Here is a 21767-nt window from a genome sequence, read left to right on the forward strand (position 1 = left end):
ACCAAGAAGAATTCTCAATCCTGAAAATCTATACTCCAAATGCAAGGGTACTTACATTCATAAAAGAAACCTTACAAAAACTCAAAGCACACATTGCATATCACAGAATAATAGTGGGGGACTTCAACACCCCAATCTCTTCAATGGACAGATCATGAAAGCAGAAACTAAACAGAGACACAGAAAGTAAGAGAAGTTATGAACCAAATAGATTTAACAGATATTTATAGAATATATCATCCTAAAACAAAAGAATATATCTTGTTCTCTGATTCCTCCTATAAAACTGATCATATAATAAGTCAAAAACCGGCCTCAACAGATACAAGAAGACTGAAATAATCACAGACATTCTATCAGATCACCATAGAGTGATGGCAGTGGTTGAAGGTTGGCCTTCAACAACAACAAAAATGACAGAAAGCCTACATACACATGGAAGTCGAACAGTGCTCTATTCAATGATATCCTGGTCAAGGAAGAAATAAAGACATTAAATACTTTTTAGAATTTAATGAAAATGAAGGCACAAAATACCCAAACTTATAGGACATAATGAGAGCAGTGCTAAGACAAAACTCATAGCTATGAGTTCCTCCAAAATGAAACTGGAGAGAGCATACACTAGCAGCTTGACAGCACATCTAAAAACTCTAGAACAAAAGAATAGAATACATCACAGAGGAGCAGAAAATAATCAAAATCAGGAAATAATCAAAGGAGAGGAAATAATCAAAGTCAGGACTGAAACCAACCAAGTAGAAACAAAAATATACAAAATAACAACAAAACCAGGAGCTGCTTCTTTGAGAAAATCAACAACATAGGTAAACACTTAGCCAGACTAACCAGAGGGCACAAAGAGAGTATCCAAATTAACAAAATCAGAAATGAAAAAGGAGACATACTAGATGAGTATGTAATGAGGAACTTAGAAAAGTTATCAGATCCTACTGCAAAACGGGAAAATCTGGAAGAAATGGATAATTTCTAGACAGATACCAGGTGCCAAAGTTAAATCAGGATCAGATAAACCATCTAAAGAGTGGGATAACTCCTAAAGAAATAGAAGCAATTATTAAAAGTCTTCCAACCAAATAAAAGTCCAGGACCATGTGTGTTTAGTAGAGAATTCTATCAGACCTTCATAAAAGACCAAATACCAATACTGTCCAAACTAATCCACAAAATAGAAACAGAAGGAACATTCCCAATTCCTTCTATGAAACCACAATTATACCTAAACTGCACAAAGACCCAACAAAGAAAGAGAACTTCAGACCAATTTCCCGTATGAATATTGACACAAAAATACTCAGTAAAATTCTTGCAAACTGAATCCAAGACACATCAAAATAATCATCCATGTTGATGAAGTACGCTTCATCCCAGGGATGCAGGGATGGTTCAATATATTGAAATCCATCAATGTAATCTACTATATAAACAAACTCAAAAAACAAGACCACATGATTATCTCATTAGGTGCTGAGAAAGCATTTGACAAATTCAACACTCCTTCATGTTAAAATTTTTGGAAAGATCAGGAATTCAAGGCCCATACCTAAACACAGTAAAAGCCATATACAGCATACGAGTATATCAACATCAAACTAAATGGAGAGAAACTAGTATCAATCCCACTAAAATCAGGGACTAGACAAGGCTGTCCACTCTCTCCTATTTATTCAATATAGTACTTGAAGTCCTAGCCAGAACAATCAGACAACAAAAGGAGATCACAGGGATACAGATTGGAAAGGAAGAAGTCAAAATGTCATTATTTGCAGATGATACAGTACTATACTTAAGTGATCCCAAAGGTTCCACCAGAGAACTACCAAACCTGATAAACACCTTCAGCAAATTGTCTGTGTATAAAATTAACTCCAACAAACTACTAGCCTTTCTCTACTTAAAGAATAAATAGGCTGAGAAAGAAATTAGGGAAACAACACCCTTCACAATAGCCACAAATAGTATAAAATATCTCAGTGTGACTCTAACCAAGGAAGTGAAAGATTTGTATGACAAGAACATCAAGTCTCTGAAGAAAGAAATTGAAGATCTCAGAAGATGGAAAGATCTCCCATGCTCATGGATTGGCAGGATTAATATTATAAAAATTACTATCTTGACAAAAGCAATCTACGGATTCAATGCGATCCTCATCATAATTCTAACTCAGTTCTTTACAGAGTTAGAAAGAGAAATTTGCAAATTCATTTGGAATAACAAATACCCAGGATAGCAATAACTATCCTCAACAATGCAAGAACTTCTGTGGGAATTACCATCCCTGACCTCAAGCCATATTACAGAGCAATAGTGATAAAGACCGCATGGTATTGGTACAGAGACAAGCAGGTAGATCAATGGAATGGGATTGAAGACCCAGAAATGAAGCCATACACCTATGGTCACTTGATCTTTGACAAAGGAGCTAAAATCATCCAGTGGAAAAAAGATGGCATTTCCAACAAATGGTGTTGGTTTTACTGGTCAGCACATAGATGAATACAAATCAATCTATTCTTATCATCCTGTAAAAAACTCAAGTCCAAGTGGATCAAGGACCTCCACATCAAACCAGATACACTCAAACTAGTAGAAGAAAAAGTGGGGAAGAGCCTTGAACATATGGGCAGTGGGGAAAATTTTCTTAACAGAACACCAATGGCTTATGCTCAAAGATCAAGAATTGATCTCATAAAATTGCAAAGTTTCTATAAGGCTAAGTACACTGTCATCAGGATAAAAAGGCAATAAACAGACTGGGAAAAGATCTTTACCAATCCTACAACAGATAGGGGGCTAATATTCAACCTATTCAAAGAAACCAAGAGGTTAGACACTAGAGTATCAAATAACCCTATTATAAATGGGGTACAGAGGTAAAGAAGAATTCTCAACTGAGGAATATAGAGTGGCTGGGAAACCCCTAAAGAAATGTTCAACACTCTTAGTTATTAGGTAAATACAAATCAAAACAACCATGAGATTCCACCTCACACCAGTCAGAATGGTTAAGATAAAAAAATCAGGTGACAGCATATGCTGTTGAGGATATGGAGAAATAGGAATACTCCTTCATCATTGATGGAATTGCAAACTGGTACAACCACCCTGGAAATCAGTCTAGAGGTTCTTCAGAAAATTGGACATAGTATTACCTGAGGACACAGCTACACCACTCCTGGGCATATATCCAAATGATTCCCTCACACATAACAAGGATACATGCTCCACTATGTTCATAGCAGCCTTTTTTATAATAGCCAGAATATGGAAAGAATCCAGATGTCCCTCAACAGAGGAATGGATATAGAAAATGTGGTACATTTGCACAGTGAAGTACTACTCATGAAATTCATAGGCAAATGGATGGAATTAGAAATTATCATCCTGAGTGAGGTAACCCAATCACACAAAAAAACCCCACACATGGTATGTATTTGCTGATATGTGAATCTTAGCCTTTGGGTCACCCAAAATACGATCCACAGACCACATGAAGCTCAAGAAGAAGCACAACCAAAGTGCAGATGCTTTAGCTCTTCTTAGAAGGTGGAACAAAAATATTCATAGGAGTAGTTATGGAGACAAAGTTTGGAGCAGAGGCTGATGGAATGGCCATTCAGGGCCTGCCCCATCTGGGGATACAGCCCAAATACATAAAGCTACTAATCTGTGATGATATTCGAGATGCCAAGAGGTGCATGTTGAAAGGAGCCTGATATAGCTGTCTCCTGAAAGGCTCTACCTGAGCATGACAAATACAGAGGTGGACTCTCATAGACAACCACTGAACTGAGAATTGGGTCCCCATTGTAGGAGTTAGAGAAAGGTTTGAAGGAGCTGAAAGGATTAGCAACCTCATCAGAACAACAGTCCCAACTAACCAGAACTCCCAGGTACTAAACCACCATCCAAAGTGTACACACGGACAAACTCATGTCTCCAAGTGTAGATGTAGCAGAGGATGTCCTTATTGGGCACCAATGGGAGGAGAAGCCCTTGGTCTTGCCAAGACTCGACCCCTACTGTAAGATAATATCTGGTGGGAAGGCAAGAAGTCGTGGGTGAATGGATGGGAGAACACACTTATAGAAGAAGGATGAGGGAGAATGGATGGGGTGTTTATGAATGGGAAAGCGGGATAGGGGATAACATTTGAAATGTAAATAAATTGCAAAATATCCAATAAAATAAAGACAAAAAAGAAAAAAAAACTGTAGACAAATGAATGGAATTAAAAAAAAAAGCATCCTGAGTGAACTAAACCTGACCCAGACAGCCAAACATGATATGTACCAACTTATAAATTGTCATTAGCTCTTAAATATAGGATAAACATGTTACATCCCACAGAAATAGAAAGGCTAATTAAGAATAGCTCAAGGGAGGACACATGGATCCTCTGGGAAGGGGAAATAGAATAGCCTTTGCAAGTGGTTGGAGGGTGACTGGTGATGGGAAGTGGGTGATTAGGCAAGGTAGAGAGAGATTTGAGAGAGACGGTTGAGACTGGCAGGCATTTGGTATGTGATGCAGAAATCAATGTCGTGGAAACTTCTTAGAATATATGAGTATATATTCACAGATGATATGATTTTATTTATTTTATTTATTTTTTGAAGCTAAATTCAAGTTTATTAGGAAGAGAAATGGATAGACATAAACATGAGTTGAAATAGAAAGAGAGGCACCTAGGAAAGCATAGATATGTCCAAGATAGGACACGGTTATTATTTTACTCTTCTTGCTTTGGTTGGGTTTACTCATTAAGCAAACTATGGGCAGAATTCACATAAAAATTTACCTAGATACTCATGTTCAAGATGGAGGAACATACATACAGCTCAAGGGAAACTAAAGTTCAGTCTCTGATAAAGGTCTCACAGGCCTGCGTGTCCTGGATCAGGAGAGATGACAGTGGAAGACAAACAGGCAGCGTGGACAGGAGTGATGCTCAGGTCTGGACTGAATTCACTTCCTTATGTCATACTGACAGGAGACAGAGACCTGGACACAGATGCCAGCCACTGACAGAAAAGTCAGGAGCTTTTGAAGCCACACAAAGTAGGTAACTTACCCTTTATTTCTTCCATACCAGAAGAATCACCATCGATCCTATCACCAATGTCACAAGAATCAGGCCAATGAGAGTTGCCATGATGGGGATGGTTGTTATGAAACACAATTGACTGAGAAGAAACACTTAGAGAAATATTCCTGTGCTTAGTCATCAAGGAAATGAATATCAAAACTACTTTGGGAGTTTGTCTATATATATATATATATATATATATATATATATATATATATATATATATATATATATATGAACATCTAAAGTGAATAAATACTTCACAAAAACCATCAACCTTCCTATATAAATGACAAACAGTTTGAAAAAAGAAAATAGTGAAATAATACCATTCACAATAGCCTCAAAAAATTACAATTTCTCGGAGTAACTCTAACCAAGCCAATGAAAGACTTGTTTGATAAAACCTTTAAGACATTGAAGAAAAATATTGAATAAGGAGTCCAGAGCAAGCGAGCGAGCTAGAGGCTCTTGGACGGCTGGAGTGGAACAATGACTAAATCAAAGGAACTTGTTCCTTCCAGCTCTTCAGGCAGTGATTCTGACAGCGAAGTTGAAAAAAAGTTAAAGAGGAAAAAGCAAGTTGTTCCAGAGAAACCTGTGAAGAAACAAAAGCCTGGTGAGAGTTCTAGAGCGCTGGCATCCTGCAAGTAGAGTAGCAGCAGCAGATGATAATGTGTTCCAGATTGCAAAAATTCTAATTGATATTAGAGAATATTGGATGGACTCAGAAGGTGAAATGAAACCAGGGAGAAAAGGTATTTCTTTAAACATGGAACAATGGAGCCAGCTGAAGGAACAGATCTCTGACATAGATGATGCAGTAAGAAAGCTGTAAAGTCTGAGCCATATCAAGCCTGTACTGTCTTAGCTGTTTTACTCTGTCTTTTCACATTGGCTTTTGTTTTCTAAATGTTGTTTTCCACACTGTTGTATATTTGGATTGAAGAACAATTTGTAAGACAAATACTTTTTTAAATGTGCATTATTAAAATGTTCTAAGTGAAGCTAATGGTCAACTTTATTAAAGAGGATTGCTTTGTGCCCCCTACCTAGTGTAAAATAAAGTCAGATCATTACAATCTTAAAAAAATATTGAACAAGATATTAGCAAATAAACAAATCTCCCTTGCTCATGGTTCAGTAGGATTAATACAATAAAAATGTCAACCTTACCGAAAGCAATATTCAGATTCAATGCAATCCTTATCAAAATTCCAACAGAGTTCTTTGGAGAAATTGCAGTGATAACTTTCAGTGTCATAAGAAAACAGAATAGTCATGATAGCTAAAACAATCCTAAATAAAAAAAGAACTGCTAGAGGTATCACTATCCCCAGTCTCAAACTGTCCTACAGAACTATAATAATAAAATCAGCATGGCATTTGCATAAAAACAGATGCACATATCAATAGAATCAAATTGAAGTCTCAGAAATAAATCTGTATACCTATAGACATCTGATTTTTGACAAAGAAGAAAGAAATACATACTGGAAGAAAGATTACATCTTCAACATACAGTGGCAGTCAAAGTGGTTTGCTGCATGTAGAAGAATGCAAATAGAGTCCTATATTTCACATGCATAAACTCAACTTCAATTGCCAGATACCCTGAATTTGATAGAAGAAAATGTAAGAATAGTTTTGATCTCACTGGTGCAGGAAGAATCATACTTCGTGAGACAATATTAGCACAGGAACTAAGAACAACAATTCATAAATGAGATCAAATGAAACTGAAAGGATTCTATACAGTAAAGGATAATATAATTTGGATGAAATAACGGGCTATAGAATGAATAAAGATCCTTACCAAATATACATCCAACAGGAGACTAATATCAAAACTATATGAAGAACTAAAACATCTGAACATTAAGCAAAGAACCAACTTAAAAATGGGATATAAAACTAAAATGAGAGTTCTCAAAACAAAAACAAAAACAAAAACAAAAACCCACAATTGCCTGAGAAAAAAGATTTAGAGAAATGTTCCTGTGCTTAGTCATCAAGGAAATGAATATCAAAACAACTTTATCTTCCAATACTCAGAATGGCTAAGGTCAATAAAATAACAGCTCATGCTGGTGAGAATATGGGGAAAGAAAGACATTGATTATAACATTGCAAACATGAATAACCACAATGAATAGCAGGGTAGTGGTTCCTCAGGAAGCTCAAAATCTACCTCAAGATCCAGCTATACCACTCGTGGCTATATAACTGAAGGACTTGATAACCTACTACAGAGGCACTTGGTCAAATCTTTTCATGACTTTTCTCATTATAACAGCCAGAAATGGGGAAAGAGTCTAGAAGCCCACCAGCAGGTGAATAGATAATGAAAATTTGATATTTTATACATATAAACCTATTCAGCTATAAAGTTATAATCATGAAATTTACCGGTAAATGGATGGAGCTAGAAAAAAATAAAACCATCCTGAGTGAGGTAACCCAAATATTGTATGCATTCTCTTATATGTGGACATTAATTTTTAAGCTTTCAATAGGTATGCAAAACCTATATAGCCATAGAGATTAGGCATAGAGTAAGGGACTATGAGAAAGTAGAGGATATCTCAAGGGAGAGGAAATAGATTATATTGTTATGGAGGAATAGTGGGGAATCTGGAACAGGAGGATTAATGGCAAGCAAGGGGAAAAGTGAATTAAGGAACACAATAGTAGGAGAAACATCCAACAGTAAGGATATATATATATATATATATATATATATATATATATATATATATATATATATATATATATGCCAGAAATGGGTTACATATAATTAATTAAAGGGTCAAATGGGTCCCAAGAAAAAAATCTCTCAACAACTCAAGCTATTGTCAAGACTAATGGTTGTATGCCACAAACTGAAAACAAGAAGATAAGATCTACATATCTCGTTCAACATAGAGAAGTTGAGTGGTGCCTAACTAGAGCCTTCTCCCCTACTGACTATTGTCCATGGTACTGGGAAGCACTCTGCCCACTACCAGGGGAGAAATGTAAAGAACAGCCCAGCCACAAAGCCTGTGATTTACATTGGGGAACCTATCTAAGTTATACCCTTGTGCAATAGTTGTACAAAGATTGTGGGAGAAACCAATGACTCTGAGTGGATTTAAGGTCCACTCAATGAGACAGAAACCATACTCGACTCTGGTCAGGTGGCTAAAACCTGAGACTGGATAGGTTATGGGCTTAGGGGAAAACCGAACATTATTGTTTTGCTAAAAGATAATACATGACTCCTAATACAATTCTATTTTACATATAGATCTCAGAATAGCTCAGACATCATCAGAGAAGCTCCCTTCTGTGATTTATGGGAACAAAAAACAGAGACCCACAATTGGACAGTGTGCAGAAAGTGAGAAACTTATAATATTGATATTGGAATAGGATACCTTTATCAAACGCCTCCCCTCAGGATATGTGGAAGAGGCAATGAAAAGATTCTAAGAGACAGAGGAAAGTGGTGAGATCAAGGAAACAAGCTTTTCAAAATACAACAAAACTGACATACACAGGAACTCATAGAGACCATGACAGTATGGATAGGGCCTGCACAGGTTCAAGTCAGATGGACCACAGTGCTGAGAGAGAAGAGTGGACATGAGCTCCAATAGCTAACCAAGAAACTATCTCCAACCAATCAGCACTTGCAATGCAAATTCATTTTTTTCTAATGGAGTCTCACTGGGTATGTAAATCACACTTAAGGGTAGGTCCAGCAGCAGCCAACACAAAATGAACTGTGTAGTGCTTTTTAGTTTGTTGACTAATATTGCTTTTTTAGGCATTTTACACTAAATCTTACTGGGATTTCCTTCTAATTTATGGCTTCCAATGTTGTGTTTTTATAGTTTGTGTGTGTGTGTGTGTGTGCGTGCGCGTGCGTCGAGCACACACACTGAGTTTTTTCTGTTTCTTCGGTGTTTTATTTTGTTTAAATTTTCCTGTTTTCTAGAGAAAGAGAGAAAGAGGGGGTAGAATTGGATGATTGGAGAGAATGCCTGGGAAGAGATGGGAGAAGGGAAACATGATCACAATATAGTATATAATTTTCAAATATGTACTAAAATATGATTGAGCTTTTCTGTGTGCAAATATAAAGCACTTTAAAACAAGATTAATCTCAAATTATGAACTAATTTCATAAACTAACTTCTTATATTCATATATAAAATAGAGTAAGAGACACTTTTTCCAAGTGAAATTGCCCTGGAGTTAGCCCTGTGGCACAGATATCTGGGCCCAAATTCCACCCAGAGAGAGCTGGTCTCCTAGGAGGGCTGCCACTCCTATGTCTACAGGTGAGAAGAACATTTTTTGCTTCAATAACTGGCCAAAGAGGGACCTGGCAAGAGACCACAGGGCTCAGAAACTGCTGAGCAACTGGGAACAGGCTCTTTCCTGTCTCAATCTGTGTGCCTCAAATATAACACTGTGGCACAACTCTCCAGACCCAAATCACCTGGAGAGAGCTGGTCTCCCAGGAGTGCTGGCACACTTATTATTACAGGTTAACAGGCTCACAGGAGGTACAGGCTCCAGTCAGAGACAGCAAGACCAACTAACACCAGAGATAACCAGATGGCAAGAGGCAATCACAAGCACAGAAGCAACAGAAACCAAGGTTACTTGGCATCATCATAACCCAGTTCTCCCAACACAGCAAGTCTTGGAAACCCCAAAACACCAGAAATGAAAGATGTAGATTTAAAATCACATCTCATGATAATGATGGAGGTTTTTAAGAAGGACATAAAAAATTCCCTTAAAGAAATACATGTGGACAAAGGTAAACAGGTAGAAGCAATTAAAGAAGAAACAGAAAAATCCCTTAAATAATTACAAGAAACACAACCAAACAGGTGAAGGAATTGAACAAAAACATCCAGGATCTGAAAATGGAAATAGAAACAATAAAGAAAGCACAAAGGGAGACAACCCTGGATACAGAAAACCAAAGGGAGAGACAAGGAGTCATGGAACAGAATACAAGAGATAGAAGAGAATCTCAGGAGGAGAAGATTCCATAGAAATCATTGACACAACTGTCAAAGATAATGTAAAACGGAAAGCTACTGGCCCAAAACATACAGGAAATCCAGGACACAATGAGAAGATCAAACCTAAGGATAATAGGTATAGAAGAGAGCAAAGACTTCCAACTCAAAGGACCAGTAAGTATCTTCAACAATATCACAGAAGAAAACTTCCCTAACCTAAAGAAAGTGATGCCCATAAACATACAAGAAGCCCACAGAACTCCAAATAGATTGGACCAGAAAAGACACTCCTTCCATCACATAATAGTCAAAACACCAAATACACAAAACAAAGAAAGAATATTAAAAGCAGTAAGGGAAAAGGTCAAGTAAAATATAAAGTCAAACCTATCAGAATTACACCAGACTTCTCACCAGAGACTATAAAAGCCAAAAGATACTGGACAGATGTCATACAGACTCTAAGAGAACACAAGTGCCAGCCCAGGTAACTGTATCCAGCAAAACGCTCACTTAACATAGATGTAGAAACCAAGATATTCTATGACAAAACCAAATTTACACAAGATCTTTCTATATATCCAGCCCTACAAAGGGTAAAGCCCAACAAAGGAAGCAAGCTACAACCTAGAAAAGGCAAGAAACTAATCGTTTTGCAAAAAAACAAAGAGAAGACAAGCACACGAACAAAATCTCACCTCAAAATATGAAGATAACAGGAAACAACAATCTCTATTCCTTAAAATCTTTCAACATCAATGGACTCAATTCCCCAATGAAAAGACACAGATTAACAAATTGGATATGGAATGAGGACCCAGCATTTTGCTTCCTACAGGGAACACAACTCAGAGAGAAAGACAGACACTACCTCAGAGTAAAAGGCTGGAAAACAAATTCCCAAGAAAATGGTCTGAAGATCAAGCTGGAGTAGCCATTCTAATATCGACTAAAATCAATTTTCAACCAAAAGTCATCAAAAAAGATAAGGAAGGACACTTCATATTCATCAAAAGAAAACTCATAGCTCCGAGTGCCCGTAGAAAGAAACTGGAGTGAGAATATATCAGCAGCTTGACAGCACACCTAAAAGCTCTAGAACAAAAAGAAGCAAATACACCCAAGAGGAGTAGAAGGCACAAAATAATCAAACTCAGAGCTGAAATCAACCAAGTAGAAACAAAAAGGACCATAGAAAGAATCAACAGAACCAAAAGTTGGTTCTTTGAGAAACTCAACAAGATAGATAAGCCCTCAGCCAGACTAATGAGAGGACACAGAGAGTGTGTCCAAATTAACAAAATCAGAAATGAAGAGGGAGACATAACTGCAGAATCAGAGGAAATTCAAAAAATCATCAGATCCTACTACAAAGCCTTTATTCAACAAAACTTGAAAATCTGAGAAAATGGACAATTTTCTAGAAAAATACCAGGTACCAAAGTTAAATCAGGAACAGATAAACCATTTAAATAACCCCATAACTCCTAAAGAAATAGAAGCAGTCATTAAAAGTCCCCCAACAAGAAAGAGCCAAGGTCCAGATGGATTCAGTACAGAATTCTATCAGACCTTCATAGAAGACCTCATACCAATACTATCCAAACTATTCCACAAAATTGAAACAGATGGAGCACTACCGAATTCCTTCTATGAAGCCCCAATTACTCTTATACCGAAACCACACAAAGACCCAACAAAGAAAGAGAACTTCAGACCAATTTCTCTTATGAATATTGACGCAAAAATACTCAATAAAATTCTGGCAAACCGAATCCAAGAGTACATCCAAACAACCATCCACCATGATCAAGTAGGCTTCATCCCCGGCATGCAGGGATGGTTTAATATAGGGAGAACCCTTAATGTAATCCACTGTATAAACAAACTGAAAGATAAAAACTACATGATTATTTCATTAGATGCTGAGAAAGCATTTGACAAAATTCAACATGCCTTCATGATAAATGTCCTGGAAAGAACAGGAATTCAAGGCCCATACCTATACATAGTAAAAGCCATATATAACAAACCAGTAGCTAACATTAACCCAGATGGGGGAAAATTGAAGCAATCCCTCTAAAATCAGGGACAAGACAAGGCTGCCCACTCTCTCCCTACTTATTCAATACAGTACTCAACATCCTAGCCAGAGCAATCAGACAACAAAAGGAGATCAAAGGGATACAGATTGGAAAGGAAGAAGTCAAAGTATCACTATTTGAAGATGATATGATAGTATATTTAAGTGATCCAAAAAGTTCCACCAGAACTACTAAACCCGATAAACACCTTCAGCAAAGTGGCTGGGTATAAAATTAACTCAAATAAATCAGTAGCATTCCTCTACACAAAAGAGAAACAAGCAGAGAAAGAAATTAGGGAAATGACACCCTTCATAATAGTCCGAAATAATATAAAATACCTCAGCGTGACTTTAACCAAGCAAGTGAAAGATCTGTATGATAAGAACTTCAATACTCTGAAGAAAGAAATTGAAGAAGATACCAGAAGATGGAAAGATCTCCCATCCTCATGCATTGGCAAGATTATAGTAATAACGGCCATTTTACCAAAAGCGATCTACAGATTCAATGCAATTCCCATCAAAATACCAATCCAATTCTTCAGAGAGTTAGACAGAATAATTTCCAAATTCATCTGGAATAACAAAATACCTAGGATAGCGAAAACTATCTTCAACATTAAAAGGACTTCTGGGGGAATCACTATCCCTGAACTCAAGCAGTATTACAGAGCAATAGTGATAAAAACTGTATGGTATTGGTGCAGAGAGAGGCAGATAGACCAGTGGAATAGAATTGAAGACCCAGGAATGAACTCACATACCTATGGTCACTTGATTTTTGACCAAGGAGCCAAAAACATCCAATGGAAAAAAGATAGCATTTTCAGCAAATGGTGCTGGTTCAACTGGAGGTCAAAATGTAGATGAATGCAGATCGATCCATTCTTATCACCCTGAACAAAGCGTTAAGTCTAAGTGGATCACTGACCTCCACATCAAGCCAGGTACAATCAAACTAATAGAAGAAAGAATGGCGAAGAATCTCAAACACATGGGCACTGGAGAAAATTTCCTGAACAAAACACCAATGGCTTATGCTCTAAGACCAATAATTGTCAAATGAGATCTCATAGAACTAGAAAGCCTCTGTAAGGCAAAGGACATTGTTGTTAAGACAAAACGGCAATCAATAGATTGGAAAAGATCTTTACCAATCCTACAACTGATAGAGGGCTTATATCCAAATATATAAAAAGAACTCTTGACGTTAGACTGCAGGGGGACAAATAACCCTATTAAAAATGGGATGCAGAGCTAAACAAAGAATTCACAGCTGAGGAATGTAGAATGGCTGAGAAGGACCTATAGAAGTGTTCAACATCCTTAGTCCTAAGGGAATCAATACAACCCTGAGATAATACCTCACACAACTCACAATGGCTAAGATCAAAAACTCAGGTGACAGCAGATGCTGACGAGGATGTGGAGAAAGCGAAACACTCCTCCATTGTTTGTGGGATTGCAGACTGGTATAACCATTCTGGAAATCAGTCTGGAGGTTACTCAGACAATTGGACAGTGCACTACCTGAGGACCCAGCTATACCTCTCTTGGGCATATGCCTAAAAGATGCTCCAACATATAACAAAGACACATGCTCCACTATGTTCATAGGAGACTTATTTATAATAACCAGAAGCTGGAAAGAACCCAGATGCCCTTCAACAGAGGAATGGACAAGAAAATGCGGTACATCAACACAATGGAATACTACTCAGTTATCAAAAACAATGATTATTTGAAAGTCATAGGCAAATGGATGGAACTGGAAAATATCATCCTGAGTGAGGTAACCCAATCACAGAAAAACACACCTGGCATGTACTCACAGATAAGTGAATATTAGTCCAAATGCTCGAATTACCCCAGTTGCACAGACACATGAAACTCAAGAAGGATGAACAAAATGTGGATGCTTCACTCCTTCTTTAAAAGGGGAACAAGAATACCCTTGGCAGGGGATAGGGAGGGAAAGTTTAGAACAGAGGCTGAAGAAATGCCCATTCAGAGCCTGTCCCACATGTGGCCCTTACATATACAGCCACTAAACTAGATAAGATGAATGAAGCAAAGATTTGCAGGCTGACAGGATCAGGATGTAGATCTCTCCTGAGAGACACAGCCAGAATACAGCAAATACATAGGCGAATGCCATCATTAACCCATGAACTGAGAACGGGACCCCTGTTGAAGGAATCTTAGAAAGGACTGAAAGAGCTTGAAGGGGCTTGAGACCCCATATGAACAACAATGCCAACCAACCAGAGCTTCCAGGGACTAAGCCCCTACCCAAAGACTATACATGGAATGACCCTGGGCTCCAACGCTATAGGTCGCAATGAATAGCCTAGTAAGGGTACCAGTGGAAGGGGAAGCCCTTGATCCTGCCAAGGCTGGACCCCCAGTGATCAGGATTCTTGTGGGGAGAGTGGTAATGTGGGGACGATGGGGAGGGGAGCATCCATGTAAGGGGATGTTAGCCTGGAATCCAGGAAAGGGCATAACATTTGAAATGTAAATAAGAAACACCCAATTTAATAAAGATTGAAAAAGAACAGGGGAGTGAAAACTATTTTCAATAATAAAATAATTTCTGAGGGAATCACCATTTCTGACCTCAAACTGTATTACAAATCAATAGGAATACAAACTGTATGGTATTGGTACAGAGTCAGGCAGGTAGATCAATGGAATAGAATTGAAGACCCAGAAATGAACCCACAGACCTATGGTCACTTGATCTTTGATAAAGGAGCTAAAACCATCCTGTGGGAAAAGACAGCATTTTCAAGAAATGGTACTGGTTCAACTGGAAGACAGCATGTTGAAGACTACAAATTGACTCATTCTGAATACCCTATACAAAGTTCAGATCCAAGTGGATCAAGTACCTTCACATAAATCCAGATACACTGAAAGTCATAGAAAAGAAAGTGGGGCAGAATCTCAAATACATGGGCATAGGGAAAAATTCCTGAACAGAACACCAATGGCTTATGCTCTAAGATCAACAGTTGACAATTGAGACCTCATAAAATTGCAAAGCTTCAGCAAGGCAGAAGACACTCTTAATAGGACAAAATGTTACCCTACTTATTTGGAAAAGATCTTTATCAGTCATACATCTGATAGAGGGCTAATATCCAATATATATATATATATAAAGAACTCAGTAAGTTAGACACTAGAGAACCAAATAACCCTATTAAAATTGGGGAACAGATCTAAGCAAAGAATTTCAACTGAGGGATACCAAATGGCTGTGAAGCATCTAAAAAATGTTCAGCATCCATAGTCATCAGGCAAATGCAAATCAAAACAACCTTGAGATTCCACCTCACACCAGTCAGATTGGCTATGATCCAACACTCAGTTGACAACACATGCTTGCGAGTATGTGGAGAAAGAGGAACACTCCTCCATTGTTGGTAGGATTGCAAACTGGTACAACCACTCTGGAAATCAGTCTGGTGTTTACTCAGAAAATTAGACATAGTTCTACCTGAGGACCAAGTATATCTCTCCTGGGCATATACCCAAAAGATGCTCCAACATATTACAAAGACACGTGCTCCACTATGTTCATAGGAGACTTATTTATAATAGCCAGAAGCTGGAAAGAACCCAGATGCCCTTCAACAGAGGAATGAAAATAGAAAGTGTGATACTTTTACACAATGGAGTATTACTCAGCTATTCAAAACAATGACTTCATGAATTTCATAGCCAAATGGATGGAACTAGAAAGTATCATCCTGGGTGATTATCACAGAATAAACCACACATGGTACGCACTCATTGATAAGTGGATATTTGCTCAAAAGCTTGAATTACCCAAGATACAATCCATAGACCACATGAAGCTCAAGAAGGACAACCAAAGTGGGACTACTTCAGTTCTTCTTAGAAGGGGGAACAAAATTCTCATGGGATGACAAAGAGTGGTGCAGAGACTGAAGGAAAAGCCATCTATAGATTGCCCCACCTGGTAATCTATCCCATATACTGACATCAAACCCAGACACTATGGTGAATGCCAAGAAATGCTTGCTAGCAGGAGCCTTAGAGGCTCTTCCAGAGCCTGACAAATACGGAGGAAGATGCTCACAACCAACCATTGGATTGAGCATGGGATCTCCAATGGAGGAATTAGAGAAAGGACTGAAGTAGCTGAAGGGGTTTGCAATTCATAGGTAGAACAACAATATCAACCAACCAGATACTGCAATGCTTCCAGGGACTAAACAACCAACCAAAAAGTACATGTAGAGGGACCCATGGTTCCAGTTGCATATGTAGCAGAGGATGGTCTTTTTAGGCTTCAGTGGAAGGAGTGGCTCTTGGTTCTGTGAAGGCTCAGTGCCCAGGTGTAGGGGAATGCCAGGGCATGGAGGCAGGAATGACTGGGTGGGTGGATGGCAGAGCACCTTCATAGAAGCAAGGGGAGGTGGGATGGTTTAGGTTGTCTCCAGAGGGGATACTGGGAAAGAGGGTAACATTTAAATTTCAGTAAAGAAAATATCCAATAAAAAAGAAAATTCAGAATTATAAAAAATATATTGTATGAAAATTAAAATAAGTCAAGGTACAATAGTAACACAATAAATTTTCGCTCAATCAATGTTACAATTAATGATAAAGATAGTCTCAGTTAAGTAAATATGTCATTATAGAGTTAACTTCCATATTTGTCTTAGCTCCAATCATGGGATTCATGTTGTTCTTCTCCATATTTTATTGGCTAAGATTCTCAATATTATTGAGTATAAAGGTATATCATACTGAGTATGCCTGATCTCATTTAGAAGTTACTGAGTGGGTTTTGGTAACATACACTTTCCTATTCTAGTGCCAATGCTACAATGTAGTATCTATGTTAATCTTGATAAGAAAAGAAAGATGGAAAATTAAGTAGACTAAACTGAGTTTATGTTTATTTGCTTTTGACTATCTTAAATGGTGTACAATTTAACTGAATTACCATCAAATACTAAATTTTCCACACTATCAGATCTTCAGATTTATATTTCATGAAATATATTTCAAAATTAACTTCTTTTGGAAATGATCTGAGCTGCTAATTTAGTGATAACAATAACCAAGTACTTATCAATTTACTGTAAGTGGAATTCTGTCAACCACTATGAAGACTATTTAAATAACTCAGTTCATTCATATATATGTATTACAAGTAAAATCATTTATGCATCTTCATGCATCAGCCTTTACATTTGAAATATGAGAAATAAGAGTCAAATTCAACTATTGTGTGTTTTCAGAATATATTCTTATTGATTAGGAGATCAGGGTCAGTCTCTTATTCATGATAGACTCAGAGAAGATATAGCAGCTTCTCTACTGAAGCATACTGTCCATCCACCTCTTCTCGTGTTCAGTAAAGTGAAATATGAATTAGTAGAGAAAAAAAGTGGTCCCAGGATGACCCAGCAAATGTTGAACTCTGGGAATAAGATGTGTTAGATGTCTAGATGCGAAAGCCTGCAGCCCTTCTCTTATGCATTAGATAGTAATTTCTCATCTACACTTTTGCATGATGCTGTCATTCGTTGTTTTCTTCTGTCTTCCACCTAAGCTTCCTGTCATTTCTGTATCGGTAAGGCTTCCAGCCAAAAGCATAATTTGGTTAATGGTAGCATGATCTATTCTATGTGGTAGACTTTTGTTCAAATTATATCACTGCCATTAAAAAAGAGGTTTAAATTCCAGCCAGCAACTTGGGACTCAAGAAAGATAATAATAGCAGTAGATGGCAAGAACTGGTTTTGGGCCACTGCAGGTCTTGGGGACATGTCAGTGAAATTTCAGATTACAAATAAATCTGTTTTGCTTGTGAGTACATAGTGCAGCTCTGATAAGATTTTGCAGATGGGATATCACAACAGACTATTAAAACCAGATAGAAAAGCCAATTATCTTCCACAAATAAATGTAGTTAAAAAGATTCGGGAAACAAAATAAAGACCAATATCTCTTCTGCATGTTATTAAAGCATATTTCATCTAATTGTAAATATATTAGTTGTACTAACTTATAATGCTGTTATCATCATCATCACCACCACCACCACCACCACCACCACCCCCGCCAACATCATCATAAGGAAAACTGTTCACATAGTTAATATTGACAAATATACTCAAATCAAAATTTATTTGGAAGCCTCAGTAAATTAATACAAATATACAAAGCTTCTGTGAGGAGAAATCTTGAGAACTAGTTAATAAGACAAAATCACTAGAATAACAAATAATTAAGTGCATCAAAAATTTAAACTTAATGGAAATAAACCAGTGAGTTTTCAAAGACTGTATTAACCTATAACATTGTTGAAAGCACCAAACATATGCAAGCCTGTTAATTCCCAAACATTCCATTCAGACACACTAATTTTTTATCCTGATGTTGATATATGATAACTACATTTAGTATTATAACAAACACTGTATGTCCCCATTTATAGAAAATAAGTTAAGAATTTTTTTAAAATCAGGATTATCTGGTTTACTCATCACAAAGAAAGTCAGGTGATTGTGGCACACACCTTTGATCCAAAACTCAGGAGAGAGAACTGTGAGTTGGGGGACAGCCTAGTCTGTAGAGCAAGTTTCAGGACAGACAGAGCTACACAGAGAAATCTATTCTTAAAAGCAAAATCAAAACAAGGAAACAAAGAAACTAAAAAAAAATTCAAAACCAACAAAACAAAATAAAAACAAAAAACATAACAAAAAAGCCCCACAACCAACCAGCAACAATAATAAACAAACAAAAACATAACAAAAACACCCAACCGACCAACTGACAACAAAACAAAGGAAAAAAAACCTTGAAAAAAGTTTCAAACCCTTTGAAATAAAAGAATTTTCAAATATACTTATAACATGATATTCCAATTTCCCATTGAAAATAATATTACCATACATGAAGCTGCTTTTATAAGAGTATCCACATATTTCACTTTCCAGGGTTCTTCAACATTTTCTGGAATGGGTAAATAAAGAAAGTAAGCAAATAAAATACAAGAGAATCCAAAGCACAGAGTTTTGTAGCCCATGATAAATCTCCTGCAAACCTTCGTGCTGTGATAGTGAATGGCATCCCATATATGGAGCAGTGAGACAAGGGTAGGTACAATGGTGGCTTTAGCAATAGTGACCTGCAATTGAGTTCTAAGATCAAGTCACTGTTAAAACTGGTTATGCAACTTTGAGGTTTTGTGAAACAGAGTTTACTACAAAATGTCTGATAAAGTAGGCAACAGTGGCAAAATCTTAGGAGAACAGTGAGTACATATTTCACTGCAGAACACGAGAAGAGCAGACGCATTTTGGAACCTAATTAGAGCAAATGAACAAGAGATAAGAAATCCCTTTGTTCTATTGCCCTTTGCAAAGAGTAGTGGCAACAGCATGAAAGCAAGATAAAATGTGAGGTAACATTTGATCATCCTTAAAGCTAACACCCACAGCACAAATCCTTTAGAGACTTTCAATGAAATAAAATTGCTATTCTTTTCCAACTTACACACCAATTCATGTGACACCTAGATTTGTAGGTAGCTCACCACATATTAAACATAAAGCTTGTAGGTTTATATAGTTAACTTGTACAATCATGGAAAGACTACACTTTGATTAAATAAATACTTGTGGATTCTGTTATTCCATATATTCAGATTAAATGAAAAAATTTAAAAGTTGAGTAAGAACTGGCATCATCTGTTCTCCTGTGAAAATTCTTCTTTCTCTTAATCACATTCTATCCACTCTTCCATAGAATACCTGACTCAGGTGAGCAGTCTCCCACCTTCCTCGTTAACCTGTGGGACAGAAGCCTTTCCAGGTCATAACCTTTCCTTTTTCTTTCTTTTTTTTTTTAATCTTATTTACACTTCGATGGTTATTACCCTTCCCGGTTTCCGGGCTAACATTCCCCTAACCCCACCCCTCTATAAGGGCTTCCCCTCCCCATCCTCCCCCCATTACCACTCTCCCCCCAAAAATCACGTTCACTAGGTGTTCAGTCTTGGAAAGACCAAGGGCTTCCCCTTCCACTGGTGCTCTTACTAGGATATTCACTGCTACCTATGAGGTTGGAGCCCAGGGTCAGTCCATATATAGCCTTTGGGTAGTGGCTTAGTCCCTGGAAGCTCTGGTTGGTTGGCATTGTTGTACATATGGGGTCTCGAGCCCCTTCAAGCTCTTCCAGTCTTTTCTCTGATTCCTTCAACGGGGGTCCTGTTCTCAGTTCAGTGGTTTGCTGCTGGCATTCGCCTCTGTATTTGCTGTATTCTGGGTATGTCTCTCAGGAGAGATCTACATCCGGCTCCTGTCGGTCTGCACTTCTTTGCTTCATCCATCTTGTCTAATTGGGTGGCTATATATGTATGGGCCACATGTGGGGCAGGCTCTGAATGGGTGTTCCTTCAGTCTCTGTTTTAATCTTTGCCTCTCCCTTCCCAGCCAAGGGTATTCTTTTTCCTCATTTAAAGAAGGAGTGAAGCATTCACATTTTGATCATCCGTCTTGAGTTTCGTTTGTTCTAGGGATCTAGGGTAATTCAAGCATTTGGGCTAATAGCCACTTATCAGTGAGTGCATACCATGTGTGTTTTCTGTGGTTATGTTACCTCACTCAGGATATTTTCCAGTTCCATCCATTTGCCTATGAATTTCATAAAGTCATTGTTTTTGATAGCTGAGTAACATTCCATTGTGTAGATGTTCCAGGTCACAATCTTAACGCAACCCTGCTTTGATGTCTATCTGAACATCAGAGTCAAAAGTCACATGGATGGAACAACACTAAAGAGGCTACAAACAAGTTTAACAAAACAATCCTGTGTTTACATCCTGGAAATATCAACCCACTATTTATTTTGCTTGGTCTTAGCGTGAAACAAATTTAAGCCAGGTATGGTGGTGCACAGCTAAGTTTCCAGTATGTGGGAGTTCACTTGCAAGAAAAATTATGAGTTCAAAGTAAATCAGGGCAGCATAGCAAGCTCCAGGTCAGTTTTCCTATGAGGCAATGCCTTTTCTCAAAATATAAAAGAGGCAAGCAGGGAGGAAGAGACACGAAGAGATGGGAGAGGAGAAGCAGGAAAAAGAGAAGGAAGAATGGGAGAAGAGAGAGAAAGAGTGAAAGGGAAGAGGGAGGGGAAGAATAAAAATAGATAAAGTAAGAGGAGAGGGAGAGGGAAGTGAGGGAGAGTGGGGAGGGTTAGGGGGAGAGAGAGGAGGGAAGGCCACAGGAATGGATATGGACATGAATATGGGAGAGGGTGGGAGAGTGTGAGGGACCAATTTGATTAAAAAATTGAAGTGGCATTAGGCTATCAGAAGGCAGACAAGTATCCGACAAGTACCAAGCAAGATGAGGTGGAGTGGGTTCAGATCTTCCACCTCTATCACAGGTGCTTCTTCTGAGGCATATTTCTGGGATATTTGTCTGACTTTAGGACAATGAGGTCACATGAATTATTTTCATGGCGTCTAGTCTGATATATTGAGTACTTTGAT

At 37.7% G+C, this 21767-nt stretch overlaps 1 protein-coding gene and 1 pseudogene across 2 annotated transcripts in view; one reads left to right on the plus strand and one right to left on the minus strand.

The window, feature by feature from the left end:
- The window catches only part of Aadacl2l (arylacetamide deacetylase-like 2 like), a 39904-nt gene extending 20579 nt beyond the window's left edge, over positions 1 to 19325 (minus strand). The window contains exon 1 of one of the 2 annotated variants that reach the window (XM_017591266.3): positions 19164 to 19319. In XM_017591266.3, coding sequence (XP_017446755.1) covers positions 19164 to 19301 — 138 coding nt within the window. In that variant the 5' untranslated portion in view covers positions 19302 to 19319. Of the gene's footprint in view, positions 1 to 19163 lie in introns of both variants that reach the window. The other variant, XM_063282898.1, reaches the window with a different exon arrangement.
- Positions 5557 to 6203, plus strand: LOC103691561 (activated RNA polymerase II transcriptional coactivator p15 pseudogene; annotated as a pseudogene).
- Positions 19326 to 21767: the final 2442 nt, after the last annotated feature.

Source organism: Rattus norvegicus, chromosome 2 (genome assembly GCF_036323735.1).
Source record: "Rattus norvegicus strain BN/NHsdMcwi chromosome 2, GRCr8, whole genome shotgun sequence".
Lineage (NCBI taxonomy): Eukaryota > Metazoa > Chordata > Mammalia > Rodentia > Muridae > Rattus > Rattus norvegicus.